Source organism: Salmo trutta, unplaced genomic scaffold (genome assembly GCF_901001165.1).
Source record: "Salmo trutta unplaced genomic scaffold, fSalTru1.1, whole genome shotgun sequence".
NCBI classification, from domain to species: domain Eukaryota; kingdom Metazoa; phylum Chordata; class Actinopteri; order Salmoniformes; family Salmonidae; genus Salmo; species Salmo trutta.
Genome location: NW_021822395.1, coordinates 195874 through 210622, shown reverse-complemented (window position 1 = coordinate 210622; position 14749 = coordinate 195874). Strand labels below are relative to the sequence as shown.

At 45.8% G+C, this 14749-nt stretch overlaps 2 protein-coding genes across 4 annotated transcripts in view; one reads left to right on the top strand and one right to left on the bottom strand.

Annotated features, from left to right (window-relative positions):
* Positions 1–8449, top strand: part of LOC115182116 (receptor-type tyrosine-protein phosphatase-like N) — a 43316-nt gene extending 34867 nt beyond the window's left edge. The window contains exons 13-22 of the mRNA XM_029743773.1: positions 772–1059; positions 1506–1653; positions 2650–2723; positions 3376–3453; positions 3810–3929; positions 4020–4186; positions 6016–6069; positions 7196–7260; positions 7365–7438; positions 7603–8449. Of these exons, the coding sequence (XP_029599633.1) occupies positions 772–1059; positions 1506–1653; positions 2650–2723; positions 3376–3453; positions 3810–3929; positions 4020–4186; positions 6016–6069; positions 7196–7260; positions 7365–7438; positions 7603–7674 (1140 nt within the window). The 3' untranslated portion in view covers positions 7675–8449. The remainder of the gene's footprint in view (positions 1–771; positions 1060–1505; positions 1654–2649; positions 2724–3375; positions 3454–3809; positions 3930–4019; positions 4187–6015; positions 6070–7195; positions 7261–7364; positions 7439–7602) is intronic.
* Positions 8450–10375: 1926 nt separating this feature from the next.
* On the bottom strand, positions 10376–13925 carry LOC115182088 (tubulin alpha chain). 3 transcript variants are annotated; one of them, XM_029743739.1, is made up of 5 exons: positions 13791–13899; positions 13036–13589; positions 11913–12135; positions 11647–11795; positions 10376–11536 (listed from the first exon to the last, which is right to left on the bottom strand). In XM_029743739.1, the coding sequence occupies exons 3-5, from the start codon at positions 12118–12120 to the stop codon at positions 10559–10561; spliced, it is 1335 nt and encodes a 444-aa protein (XP_029599599.1). In that variant the 5' UTR covers positions 12121–12135; positions 13036–13589; positions 13791–13899; the 3' UTR covers positions 10376–10558. The 3 variants fall into 3 exon arrangements, with proteins under 3 accessions (XP_029599599.1, XP_029599596.1, XP_029599597.1); XM_029743736.1 differs by lacking the exon at positions 13036–13589 and having other exon boundaries at positions 13791–13925; XM_029743737.1 differs by having other exon boundaries at positions 11913–13589.
* Between the last annotated feature and the right edge of the window lie 824 nt (positions 13926–14749).

The window sequence follows — 14749 nt, the reverse complement described above, 5'->3', positions numbered from 1 at the left end:
CTGTATCCACGGGACAATGATCCCAGGACTACCAGTGTGACTGTATCCACGGGACAATGATCCCAGGACTACCAGTGTGACTGTATCCACGGGACATTGATCCCAGGACTACCAGTGTGACTGTATCCACGGGACAATGATCCCAGGACTACCAGTGTGACTGTATCCACGGGACAATGATCCCAGGACTACCAGTGTGACTGTATCCACGGGACAATGATCCCAGGACTACCTGTGTGACTGTATCCACGGGACAATGATCCCAGGACTACCAGTGTGACTGTATCCACGGGACAATGATCCCAGGACTACCAGTGTGACTGTATCCACGGGACATTGATCCCAGGACTACCAGTGTGACTGTATCCACGGGACAATGATCCCAGGACTACCAGTGTGACTGTATCCACGGGACATTGATCCCAGGACTACCAGTGTGACTGTATCCACGGGACAATGATCCCAGGACTACCAGTGTGACTGTATCCACGGGACAATGATCCCAGGACTACCAGTGTGACTGTATCCACGGGACAATGATCCCAGGACTACCAGTGTGACTGTATCCACGGGACATTGATCCCAGGACTACCAGTGTGACTGTATCCACGGGACATTGATCCCAGGACTACCAGTGTGACTGTATCCACGGGACATTGATCCCAGGACTACCAGTGTGACTGTATCCACGGGACAATGATCCCTGATTTAGTAATACATTGTGTCCATAGAAAGCCCATTGACTGTCATGTCCCCATCTCCTTCTGTCAGGACCTGTGTCGTCAGCACATGGGATCCAGGGGACTCTTCGAGCGTCAGGAGGGGACAGGAGCAGCGGGTGGGGGTGCTAGTGGAGGTGGTGGAGGAGGAGGAGGAGGTGTTGGTGGAGGAGGCGGTACGGACACGTCCAGGGTGAGCAGTGTGTCGTCCCAGTTCAGCGACGCGCCCCAGCCCAGCGACGCGCCCCAGCCCAGCCCGAGCTCCCACAGCAGCACCTCTTCCTGGTGCGAGGAACCAGCGCAGACCAACATGGACATCTCCACCGGTCACATGATCCTGGTCAGTGTCACTCTGAACATTTACTCTATTCATTCATTCATTAATTTATTAATTAATTCATTTATTCCTACTCAGCCTCAGATCTCTACCGCTGTTCGGACTAACACCTGGGTTAAAATAGTTATTGTTTTCCATCAAATACTTTTGCTGCGTTTGATTGAACTTGCCTAGCTGCTTTGCGCAATGGAACCAATGGACTAGTCCCAAAAGTGCAAATCTTACCCACCTGGCACTGCAGGTAGGCTCAATCAAACCCTAAAAATATTTGAAATATAACAAATGCTATTTGAATCCAGGTCTAGTACTGACAATTAAATACACATTAACCATCAGACTCTAAAAGACATTCATCCAGTTGAAGTCATTGACAGAGGAAAAGTGTAGTGTATTATATAAGTAAGAGTCATCCTAGTACTGAGAGCCCCCTCTGTCCTCCTAACCCACAGGCTTACATGGAGGACCACCTGAAGAACAAGGACCGTCTGCTGAAGGAGTGGGAGGCCCTGTGTTCCTACCAGGCTGAACCCAGCACCATGTCTGTGGCCCAGAGTGACACCAACCTGAAGAAGAACCGCTGCCCTGACTCTGTGCCCTGTAAGTTCTTCTTCTTCCCCTCATCCTCCTCTTTCTTCTTCCCTCCTTTCTTCCACATCTCCTCCTTGATTTATTTCCCCTTTGTATTTTCTTGGGTGATTTTTGTTGAACAGAAAGTGATAGCCTGGGTCCCAGAGCTGTTTGGGATGTTTTGCTCCTTGTCAATCTCTCACCAAACATGTTATGTCAACAGATCTGAGACCAGGCTAGGAAAGTGGACAGACAGGAAAGTTAGGAGGAGATCCAGTCAAAATGACATCACCCACACAGACTGTATGCTGAGGGTGACCAGTGGCATCACCAGCTAGACCACCCAGGTGGCCTGGCCTCTATGATCCTAGGTTAAAACACCCAGGCGGCCTCCATGATCCTAGGTTAAACCACCCAGGCGGCCTCCATGATTCTAGGTTAAACCACCCAGGTGGCCTCCATGATTCTAGGTTAAACCGCCCAGGCGGCCTCCGTGATTCTAGGTTAAACCACCCAGGCGGCCTCCGTGATTCTAGGTTAAACCATCCAGGCGGCCTCCGTGATTCTAGGTTAAACCATCCAGGCGGCCTCCGTGATTCTAGGTTAAACCACCCAGGCGGCCTCCGTGATTCTAGGTTAAACCACCCAGGCGGCCTCCGTGATTCTAGGTTAAACCACCCAGGCGGCCTCCTTGATTCTAGGTTAAACCACCCAGGCGGCCTCCGTGATTCTAGGTTAAACCACCCAGGCGGCCTCCGTGATCCTAGGTTAAACCGCCCAGGCGGCCTCCGTGATTCTAGGTTAAACCACCCAGGCGGCCTCCGTGATTCTAGGTTAAACCACCCAGGCGGCCTCCGTGATTCTAGGTTAAACCACCCAGGCGGCCTCCGTGATTCTAGGTTAAACCACCCAGGCGGCCTCCGTGATTCTAGGTTAAACCACCCAGGCGGCCTCCGTGATTCTAGGTTAAACCACCCAGCTGGCCTCCATGATTCTAGGTTTGTGTTTTGTGTCTTTGCACTGCAGATGATCACTCCAGGGTGAAGATGAAGGCGGAGAACAACCCCTCCAGGACTGACTACATCAACGCCAGCACCATAGTAAGAAGTAATCCTGATCCCCGCTGTCGCCATGGTACCTGTCTGGTTAACTCAAATCCATCCCAGTGAGCAAAATTGGTTGAAAGACATCTTTTCAATGTCTTTGCAACCAAAAATATGTATTTTCAACATCTTGTGCTCATAGGGATAGATCCGCACCCAAAGCCTTCTCTATATATCACTCTGATCTGTATTAGAAAAGGGCCTCAGGGTAGAAGTGCTGATCTAGGATCCATATGATCTGTCATTATGATCTAAAAGACTGATCCTATATCAGGACTCCTACTCTGAGACTCTTTCTGAATACGGCCCTGGTCCCACCTATGGCCCTATAGCCGTCTCCGACACCAACCCTCCATTGATCAAACTGGAACACTAGTTGTGGAATCTCTCCCATGATGCTTCCCAAATGGTACTCTGTCCCCTACCCAGTGCACTACTTTTGACCAGAGCGCTATGAGCCCTGCTCAAAATAAGTGCACTCTATAGGGAATAGGGTGCCATTTGGGAAGCAGATCCACTCACCCGCCCCGTAAATGCCACTGGTCAGTGAATGGAACCATCGCCACGGTGACCACCAGTGTCCATATTGTCTTCTATTGTGGACGCCAGGAGGTGACCCATGATGACCTTTCCCCTCTGTGACCCCTAGATCGAGCATGACCCCCGGATGCCAACATACATCGCCACCCAAGGACCCCTGTCTCACACCATCTCCGAATTCTGGCAGGTCAGTCACTCCGGATGAGTATTCATATGTGTGTAATATGAATACAATTCAAATGCAAAACTTTATTGTCCCTTAAGGGAAATGACAATTTGTTGCTGCTGCTGCTTTAATCTAAATGTTTTAAGAATGTACCCTAACTTGAACCATATAATGTGTACAAACATTTGTTCACATAAATCAACACTCAAAACACATGCCAATGTGATGATGAAAGAAGATTACACTATGGACTACATTATGATGTTATTGGTCTCCAAGCTCTCTGTGTGTGTGTGTGTGTGTGTGTGTGTGTGTGTGTGTGTGTGTGTGTGTGTGTGTGTGTGTGTGTGTGTGTGTGTGATGGTGTTCCTCTATAGATGGTTTGGGAGAATGGCTGCACGGTGATAGTGATGATGACAGCCCTGGTTGAGGACGGAGAGAAACAGTGTGATCGCTACTGGCCTGACGAGGGATCCTCCCTCTACCACATCTATGAGGTGTGTGTGAGACTCGGTGTGTGTGAGACTCGGTGTGTGTGTGTCTGTCTGTCTGTCCTGATCTGTAACAATGGTCTGTGTGTCCATCAGGTGAACCTGGTTTCGGAGCACATCTGGTGCAATGACTTCCTGGTTCGTAGTTTCTACCTGAAGAACGTCCAGACCCAGGAGACCCGCACACTCACCCAGTTCCACTTCCTGAGCTGGCCTGCCCAGGGCATCCCCACCTCCACACGCACCCTACTGGACTTCCGCAGGTACCGCATGGACATTGAACGCAGGGTTGTTTACTAGGCACGAAATGGGGGAAAAAATGGACTGAAACAGGGAGTGACTACTGCTCATTTTCGTTTTCCGTTTGAAAAACACTTTAAAATATTGCATGCTATAATGAACACAACCCAGATTTACAGGACAACAGAATGTCTGACAATTTGAGGTTTGGAAGGGATTTTATTATATGATGCATCCTATAGTTTTGCCAGACCATGTGTAACCGATGTGAAATGGCTAGTTAGTTAGCGGTGGTGCGCGCTAATAGCGTTTCAATCGGTGACGTCACTCGCTCTGAGACTTGAAGTAGGGTTTCCCCTTGCGTTGCAAGGGCCGCGGCTTTTGTGGCGCGATGGGTAACAATGCTTTGTGGGGTGTCAGTTGTTGATGTGTGCAAGGGTCCCTGGTTGGAGCCCGGGTTGGGGCGAAGAGAAGGACGGAACCTACACTGTTACATTGGTGCCCTGACCCGGATCATTGGTTGCTGCGGAAAAGGAGGAGGTCAAAAGGGGGGTGAGTGTAACCGATGTGAAATGGCTAGTTAGTTAGCGGTGGTGCGCGCTAATAGCGTTTCAATCGGTGACGTCACTCGCTCTGAGACTTGAAGTAGGGTTTCCCCTTGCGTTGCAAGGGCCGCGGCTTTTGTGGCGCGATGGGTAACGATGCTTCGTGGGGTGTCAGTTGTTGATGTGTGCAAGGGTCCCTGGTTCGAGCCCAGGTTGGGGTGAAGAGAGGGACGGAACCTACACTGTTACACATGCTCCTATCTTGTTTGGTCTCAAATTCCTTTGTCACTCGTCAACAGTGTCAGTTTCACAGACTTTTCTCTGTCCACAACTCCTTATAATCCTCAATCCATTTTACTCATGTGATCCCTACTAGATGATGGGATGACTAAAACATGTCATTTCAATCATCCATCCTGCTCTCTTTCCTTTTACCCTCTCTCTGTCTCGCTCTGTCTGTCTCTCTGTGTGTGTGTGTTGTCTTTACTTAATTAGCCTTTCGCTTTCCCTTTCAATCCCTCCTCACATCTCTCCCTTGGACACTCCCTCTGTCCCTCCTCTTCTTTGCTCTCACACATCTATCTTGCGATGGAGGTCAGCGGGCTCATGATATTTTACATATCTGTCCGTGTCATCTTTGTGATTTGCAGCTAGTAGTCTGGGTCCAGTTGCATAGTCACAAAAATGATCATGGACAGGTGTGGCTGCAGCAGGAGGTCCATCGCCTAACCCCTTTGCTCCCTCGTCTCTCTCCCTTTTTTATACTCTCTCTGTCTACATTTCTCACCCTTTTGACTCTCCTCCTCATCACTATGCTGCGAACGCTCCTCTTCATCTAAAAGTTATTTTCATCCTATAATGATTGTTAAACTGGAGTGGAGCTTCAAACAGGGCTGTTTTCCTCCATATTGAATACACACTGACTGCTTGTTTAGAACCGCTAGGCTGCGTTCCAGTGTGACTATATTGCTGCCAGATCTAATGCTTGCATAGGTCTTTAAAAAAAGATCAACGAGCCACATCGTATGATTACGCAGTCTGATGCCCAACTGCACAGTCGGATGACCTGGCACGCAACCATTGGTTGATGCAATGCAACATCTGCAATGTAAACAACATTTTTATTAATTAGGACACGGCTGCAATCGAGTTAGGATTTGTGTTGTCGTCCTCATTTTAGCTTGTCTGACGTTTGTATGACTTGCCATTGTCAAGCATGGTCAATATATATGTTCTCCATCAGTGTTCACTATTTATTCAGTATTCACTTATATTTGATCCCCCTCTCTCTCTCTGCATCTCCACAGAAAGGTGAATAAGTGCTACAGAGGCAGATCTTGTCCGATCATTGTACACTGCAGGTAAACCAACGTTTGCAATACAACTTTTGTCCACACGGTGGCAGAACCTCGCCATTCTCTTTCAGATGCTGCTTGGCTCAGGTGTCGGAGAGAGTGGAAATGTAGCACAGATGTTCCACTATATTGACCCAGATGCTCTATTGGCCGCCCTAACAATGAAAATAAATGTCTTAAAAAATGGAAGACAGTCGGGACGAGGCAAGACAGGTGGGACCCTTCTGACCCCTGTGGCTCAGTTGGTAGAGTGTGGCGCTTGCAACACCAGGGTTACAAAAAATGTATGCACTCACTGCTGTAAATCGCTCTGGATAATTGTCTGCTAAATGACTAACCCGTAAAAATGTAATTCTAGCCAATGAGAGGGCAGATACATGTGTGAACAACCGCAATGGTATTTGCTAGCTGGGATCCTTGGGACGTCCCTATCCCGTTGAAGTGTAAAACGGTTAAAGATCCCGCAAAGCACAGGCACAACTTCAATATAAAGTTGCCTGATTTCACGTTTACTACTTATATCAATACACGCGCAACAACCTAAGAATTACAACACTTATATTCGATCAAATTAACCATTACATTTTTTGTTGACCAAATTCGACATTCATTGACCACCATACAAAAACTCCTTGCTTGGTGAGCGGGAAAAAAATGAAACAACGCCACCTGCTGGGGAACAGAGATTTTAGGCCGAGTTCTCCCTCTCACTTCGCCTCTTCCTCTCTGAATGCACTCCATTATCTATGGTGGTGTTATGACTAAATCATGCATGCAATATAGATTGACGTTTATTGTCCAACAAGCGAGAAATCTTAGCACAGCTTGCACATTACATACACAAAACACAGCAGGAAACAAACAACCAGAGGGGGCTGGTGGGAGGAGCTGTAGGAGGACGGGCTCATTGTAATGGCTAGAATGGAATCAATGGAACGGTACCAAACACATGGAAACAACGTGTTTGACTCTGTTCCATTGATTGCATTCCAGCCATTACAATGAGCCCGTCCTCCTATAGCTCCTCCCACCAGCCTCCTCAGCAAACAATAGTTGTAAGTTGATATGTTTATTGTTCAGTCAGTGGTTTGGTCTTTTATTAATGTTAAGATATTCATGTTTTCCTACACAGTGATGGTACAGGCCGGACTGGCACCTATATCCTGATTGACATGGTTCTGAACCGCATGGCCAAGGGTAAGCATATTAGACTGTCCATTTCCGTGTATGTATGTGTGTGATTTTGGTATAGGAGTGTTTTCTGCATGCATTTTTGGCTTAAAGTTGAAGTTTTATTTCAGGAGTGAAAGAGATTGACATTGCTGCTACCCTGGAACACGTCCGTGACCAGAGACCAGGGATGGTGCGCACCAAGGTACTGTCATAAACACAACCTTGTGTATGTATAGTATATCATCTATGGTGGATAAATTCCCAAACATGACATGCATTGTGTCATCAGACCATAATTGAAGGTTGGACTATAACCTATATATTCACTGTTCAATTTAAATCACATAATGATAATTTTCCCTACAGGAGCAGTTTGAGTTTGCCCTGACCGCTGTGGCGGAGGAGGTGAATGCCATCCTGAAAGCCCTGCCCCAGTGAAACCAACTCGATTCAGACCTGCCTACATGCCTGTACCACAGACCCCCCCACTCAATGATCCTTCCCTTGCGCCATGGAATTATATCTTCAATCATCAACTGTGTCTTACCTCACCTTTTCTCTACAATATGGTGTAGAATGACCAAGCTGTTCTTTGTGCTTTCTCTCCTGTTTGAATGATGCCTTCGATTTCTTGCTATTCTCTTTGGTGGTGGTGGTGGTGATGAGGAAGAGGGTGTTTCTGTCATCTTCTATACGTGTCCTCTGACGAGTCCCCTTGTCAACGGTTTCCAGGTTATTGGGGTGAGCTGAGATGGCTTATTGTTCTCTCTCTCAAAGGTAGATAAAAATCATAATATTTGAATGTTTTACATCAAAGAACTATGTCCTTTTCAGAGAGTGTCATCACAAATTGTTTCGGCTGTGGTTGGTGATTGAGGATGGATGTGAGTCAAGAAGGGTTGCCAGCTGTCACTCTCCGATTCTCCCTGCTCCTCAGAGTGTATTTGTTTACAATTTACCCAAATCTCAAACCCTGCTCATTGACATTCCATGTTCTCGTGTTTTACTAACCCTTTGGGTAAAATGACTAACCGTTACTTCCCTCTTCTCTTCCTGTGCCATATAGATTGTTGTAAATGATTTGTTCAATTGTTGTTGTTTACCTCAAGCAAACCAGAAAAATAAACAAAAAATGTTAAAATATGAAAAATGCCTATTTTGTAACTTTGTGTGGTAACTAATAAACGTTGATGTGTGTGTTGCAAATGCTTAATAGACTGAGTGCTGTTTTCTCTGATATTTGTTTTCAATGTTTACTTATTTATTGTGCAGGATTAAATGTTTTGGTCATTTGGACGTTCAAGTCCTACCAATCACAATCGTTCAAGGGGTCAAATTGGTTTTAAACATGCACGTGTCCTATTTGCCATGCAAACAGTCTGACGTCTCCTATCACGAGGGTGGCACCTGCCAACGAGAGCTAGTGTGAGGTAAGGTTTCATCCCAATATGCTGACAAAGTCATCCAATCGTTATGAACATTAATAACGTTACAGTAATATAAATGTGCTTTCAACCACGAAGTCCTTTGATTCAATTGAAAATAAAAGTTTTGGCCAGCCATGAAGGCATATCGCGCGCCAGGGAGGCCACACCTCTGCTGTTAGCTAGAAGAGCTAGCTAACTTCAGGCATCCCCTTCATACAGAAAGAATTAGCGAAAATGTGTACTTTTAAGATTGTCTCCTGACGAATTTCATGGTAGTCGTATTGTCCTTTGGTGAAAAAAAACAATGCAACTCAATGTATTTTATTGTCCAGTCTAGTTTACGTTCGACTATAATCTGATAGCAAGAGGTGGGGAAACGGTTTTGAGCGGTCATCCAGCTCGTAATTCCAAATCGGGCATCTTTCTTGAACTCCGTCGTAAATATCACTGACGTCATGATTTGAACTCGTTTTGACCCCAGTTCCCAATGCCGCGTTCAAAACAACTGGGAACTCTGAAAAATACCAGGTCAAATCATGACGTCAGTTACATTTAGGTCGGAAAGTCGGAGCTCCAGAAAGACTACCCAAGTTCGATTTTCCCCAGTCGGAGCTCGTCCCCCCCCCCCCCCCCCTAGTTCCCAGTTGTTTTGAACGCCCTGAAGTCAGATGTCAGAGAGTTCCCAGTTGGGAGTTCCCAGTTGTTTTTGAACGGCACCAGTTATCACGAAAGCACTATTAGACAATGTGTAGAGTGTATGTCATAAGGTAGATAATCACAGAATCCGCGAAAACAATGGGTTATTGTTTTCTCTGATATATGCCTATACTTTAAGTCCTCTTATTGATACTGTTTTTGGTAGACAGCAATATTTTGACTTTGAGGGTCTAACAAAGTGGGATTTAACAAGAGGATGTAGGATAACCATCACTTCAATCAACCATAGAAGGGAAAGGCTGTTTACATTTAGGCCCTAATGCATGTTTAATCTCTTCATTGCTAGTAAGGCAGTGAAGAGCTCAGTAAGAGGATTGGGTTGTTTTTCAAAGTGGAGATTATTTACCAATGAAAGTGAATTCCATAAATTTCAAGCATACAGTATTATAACTTGAGTGCATTTTGATGTACAGGAGCTGTACTATAGCATGCAGTAGCATAAGGTTGTATGGTCAGAAAACATCTGGGGAGAGCGAGAGGGTTAATGTTTGATAAAATCTGGTTTAGTAAACCTCTCTAAATGTCTGACTTGTAAGTTTTGCAGCTCCGTATAGCTTGGCCTACCACCTACTTTAGAAACGGCTCACTTTAAAATGTCCTACAGTTGTATGCTGAATCTTTTTCTCAGCTTGGCACATCACCTCACGCCTCGATCACACCGACAGCGTCATTATATTTTTTGGTACACCAGAAGTACATTCATTTCCAATGGAACGCTGCATTTGCCTTGCAGCATTGCGTTGCAGAGGCAGTTGCAGTGCGTTCTGTGTGGTGCATACGTTGGGTTTATTGAACATATGCTTCAAACTGTATACATAGACGGCTTGACAGAAATGGTAGCAGAAGAGGAATGTTGAACTTTTGTTCCACACATCCAGATGATGCTGCATATTATTTTGCGAAATTACGCTGTTGTTGTGATCAACGCGTTAGAAAGATCTGCTACTTCATGTTGACATACCAAGAGGTTTCATCCAATAAACACAAGACACTCATTTTATTTTCATATTTTATTCATACTGGCTGATGTGAGGCAGGAAGGTTCTTCTTGTAGCTGGGTGGAATGTGCTTACTCTATGGAATGATTTCCAATATTAGTCTGTTACACCCTTTTTGTTGTTTTCTTACTACTTGCACATTATATTAATGGAACATCAGCAGATCAGGAGTTACACTCTTTAGTACTCCTCTCCTTCTTCATCCTCTTCTCCGATGCTGTCAGTACCCACCTCTTCATAATCCTTCTCCAGGGCTGCCATGTCCTCTCTGGCCTCTGAGAACTCTCCCTCCTCCATGCCCTCTCCCACATACCAGTGCACAAAAGCTCTCTTTGCATACATCAGATCAAACTTGTGGTCAAGCCTAGCCCAGGCCTCAGCGATGGCGGTGGTGTTGCTCAGCATGCACACAGCTCTCTGGACCTTGGCCAGATCTCCTCCAGGGACCACTGTGGGTGGCTGGTAGTTGATACCGACCTTGAAGCCAGTGGGACACCAGTCCACAAACTGGATGGTGCGCTTGGTCTTGATTGTGGCGATGGCAGAGTTGACATCTTTGGGCACAACGTCACCACGGTAGAGCAGGCAGCAGGCCATGTACTTGCCGTGACGTGGGTCACATTTCACCATCTGATTGGCTGGCTCAAAGCAGGCGTTGGTGATGTCAGCAACAGACAGCTGCTCATGGTAGGCCTTCTCAGCAGAGATGACTGGAGCATAGGTGGCCAGAGGGAAGTGGATACGGGGGTAAGGCACCAAGTTGGTCTGGAACTCTGTCAGGTCCACATTGAGGGCCCCATCGAAACGCAGGGAGGCGGTGATGGAGGAGACGATCTGACCAATCAGCCTGTTGAGGTTGGTGTAGGTGGGGCGCTCAATGTCCAGGTTCCTGCGGCAGATATCATAGATGGCCTCATTGTCCACCATGAAGGCACAGTCCGAGTGTTCCAGGGTGGTGTGGGTGGTCAGGATAGAGTTGTAAGGCTCCACCACAGCAGTAGAAACTTGGGGAGCAGGGTAAACAGCAAATTCAAGCTTGGACTTCTTCCCATAGTCGACAGAGAGACGTTCCATCAACAGGGAGGTGAACCCAGAACCGGTGCCGCCTCCAAAACTGTGGAAGATCAGGAAGCCCTGGAGACCAGTGCACTGGTCAGCCTGAAAGAAACAAAGGGAAGAAAATTAAGAAATGTACCCTTCATTCAAATGTATACCTTTTGGTTTTAGTACAAGGTCAACACAAGGCCTAGCTTTGAAATGGATCTTACCAGTTTGCGCGTCCTATCGAGTACCAGGTCGATGATCTCCTTGCCAATGGTGTAGTGACCACGGGCATAGTTGTTGGCAGCGTCCTCCTTGCCTGTGATCAGCTGCTCAGGGTGGAACAGCTGGCGGTAGGTACCTGTGCGTACCTCATCTGTGGAATGACAGGATGAAAGCCAGTTAGAATTAAAGTATAAATACTGGCTAAAAAAATTACAAAAAATATTACTAGGCATGTTTTACATTTTGTGATTGAGGATAGGTGCATTACCGATGACGGTTGGCTCCAGGTCTACAAAGACTGCACGAGGAACATGTTTACCAGCCCCAGTCTCACTGAAGAAGGTGTTGAAGGAGTCATCTCCCCCTCCGATTGTCTTATCACTGGGCATCTGTCCGTCAGGCTGGATCCCATGCTCTAGGCAGTACAATTCCCAGCATGCATTGCCCATCTGGGCTCCGGCCTGACCGACATGCATAGAAATACACTCACGCTGCAGAGAAACAGAGATGTCAATTTATGGCCTTCATGAAGCTCAAGGTCAAGAAAACGTCATCCCTCAACTGATGAATTTTCATGGATATCCTATCTGTTAGTGTTATTCAATCAAACACAAAAGACAAATGTTGACACTACAATTCATGAATGGCTCTAGGCACAGGCCAAACTGTTTGTGGCCAAGAAACCGCTTACACCTCCACAAACTCTGAAGAGCTCTGTTGGATGAATAAGAGCAAGTGTTATTCATGGAACTGGCTGTGGAAGAAAATCTGAAAATGATACATACAACTAAATCAGCCCTGTCATCTGTGAATCCTATTCATGATGAAGGTAGGACCTTCTATTTCCTTTGTTTTCCGTTTTAGATTCCTGGCTGCAGACTGGTCACATGCATATAGCCCACAGTTTCCAATGATACTCTCTCACTGTCCCAGTTTAGATATCTGAATCGATCATAGGCCAGGGATTCAATGTCATTGCTGCTTGGCAACAAGCACCATCCTTACCAACTGCAAATCAGTAGTCCTATTGTTAGGATACAAATTATTATAAATCAATAGTGAAAGTTGGCATTTTACTGTGTCTAACACCTGTGCCATCTTTAAATCTTATATTAGCCCAACGACAGCTGGTTAAAGGGTGGGGTTGCTCCTCTGTAGGCTGTGAAGCTTTGAGCAGCTGAATGCTGAGTCATATGAGGGTTATTACTGCAGCCCCACAGAGACTGAGCTGTGTGAACCCCAATTATTGGTACCGTGATTGTCCTTCCAAAAAAACATTTATTTACAGGAAGATTGACCAGGATGATTGCAATTTGTTCCATTCATTATAATGGGGGGATCCTGTTTTCTACTAACAATGCCTGTTGTACTGCGGTCGGTCTTGAACTAACCCTGTCTTCAATGAGAGGGGGCAGTCGTTCTCCAATGAAACCAGCAGTGCAGTTATGAACTCCCAGTGCTACGGGGGAAAATCCATAGTCCGGCAGGCCACTCCCCACTCTGCCCTCAGTGCCAAAGCGCGCTGCTTTGTGTAACGCACAGACAGGATATCTGATTGTGTCCTCTAGAACATACTCAAACCTTTTTTTTCTTCATAACTGCTCAACCCAGATACAAATATCCCCTCCCCTGTTATTACCCGAGAAGGAAAGTACAAAAAAATGGCATTTAGCCAAAACAAATGGCCACGTAAACAATTTTGTAAATACCCCTCCACCCAAACAAATGGAATAATTGTTCTTGAAAATTCATTTCTACATCAAATTGAGGCAAGTGCTTCTGACTGTAGTGTGCTTTCCTCCCGCTGGTGGAGGAAACTGTGCCAGTTCTCTGGCGTCAGCCCCACATGCTCTGAGTCCCCTTCGTCACAGTGCTGAGTCCGTCTCCTCCACTGCACCCAAACCCACAGCCTATCCAACAACGGCAGCGTGGCTTTTAATGCTATCTATAAGATAAAAAAAACCCTGTAACATTAGCCAATGATAGTGTATAGTTATCAAACACTAACAAACTAGAAATAAATATACCCCTATATATTTGACCGAAAATGTACAAATGTTCAATCCAAGGACATTTTTACTTCTCTCACTGTTTGTCTAAAATGTAGTTATTTTTTTCAGAATCAACTGCAGTACTCGGCACTCACCATTTTGACAGATTTCTTTCCTTCGGCCGACGTTGAGGATTCGGAGAATGAAGGCTGTAATGGGGGAGGGGGCCAAGGTGGGGTTTTTATACTGTCTGGTGGAGGGGGGGGATGCAGGAAGCTGTATTATTTTCTCTTGGCGGGAGCGACTGTTAGCACAAAAAAAAGGGGCGGCTCCTCTGCAAGCTGCTAATCTTTCTCAGGGACAGAGTCAGAGCTGTAGTTCTGCTTTCAAAGCGCAGTCCACATTTCACACACAGACTCTATAACCCAAAGGAATGCTCCTTGGGCAAAAAAAGGTTGACAAGCAGATGTTACATAGTGGGATGACTAATATCTTTCATAATCACTATCACTAATATAATATTTAATGTAGAGAACAGGGAATGGAAGTTGGCTCTACTGGAAGGGAAAGAAACTACTCAAAACACAGGGGAGGGGCTTGCAACTTTGCATATAATACCTGCTACTGGGAACAAAAGAGCTGAGAAGTAGCCTAAACCGAAAGTCATCTTTTTAAAGTAAGAAATATTTGTCACAATCCTAAATGTATTTTTTTCATTCATGCTCAAGGGGCATTTCAAAGTTATATTGGTAACACTTAAGAATCGATGTGTAGGCCTATATCATTAATTTAAATGATAGTAAATATTGGAGATGGCATCTTTTTAAGTACCCTGTTATTAACCTAGTTTTGTAGAGAACACAATTGTAGGTCAGATTTACAAAGACTGAACTGCTGTGGAATTAGCTATTTGTTTTTTGCCCCAACTAAACATTTGGAAGATGAGCCTAGTTACATTTCAACTCAATCACATACACTGATTGTACAAAACATTAGGAACACCTTCCTAATATTGTGTTGCACCCCATTTTGCCTCATAACAGCCTCAATTCGTCAGGGCATGGACTCTACAAGGTGTCAAGTGTTCCACAGGGATGCTGGCCCATGTTGACTC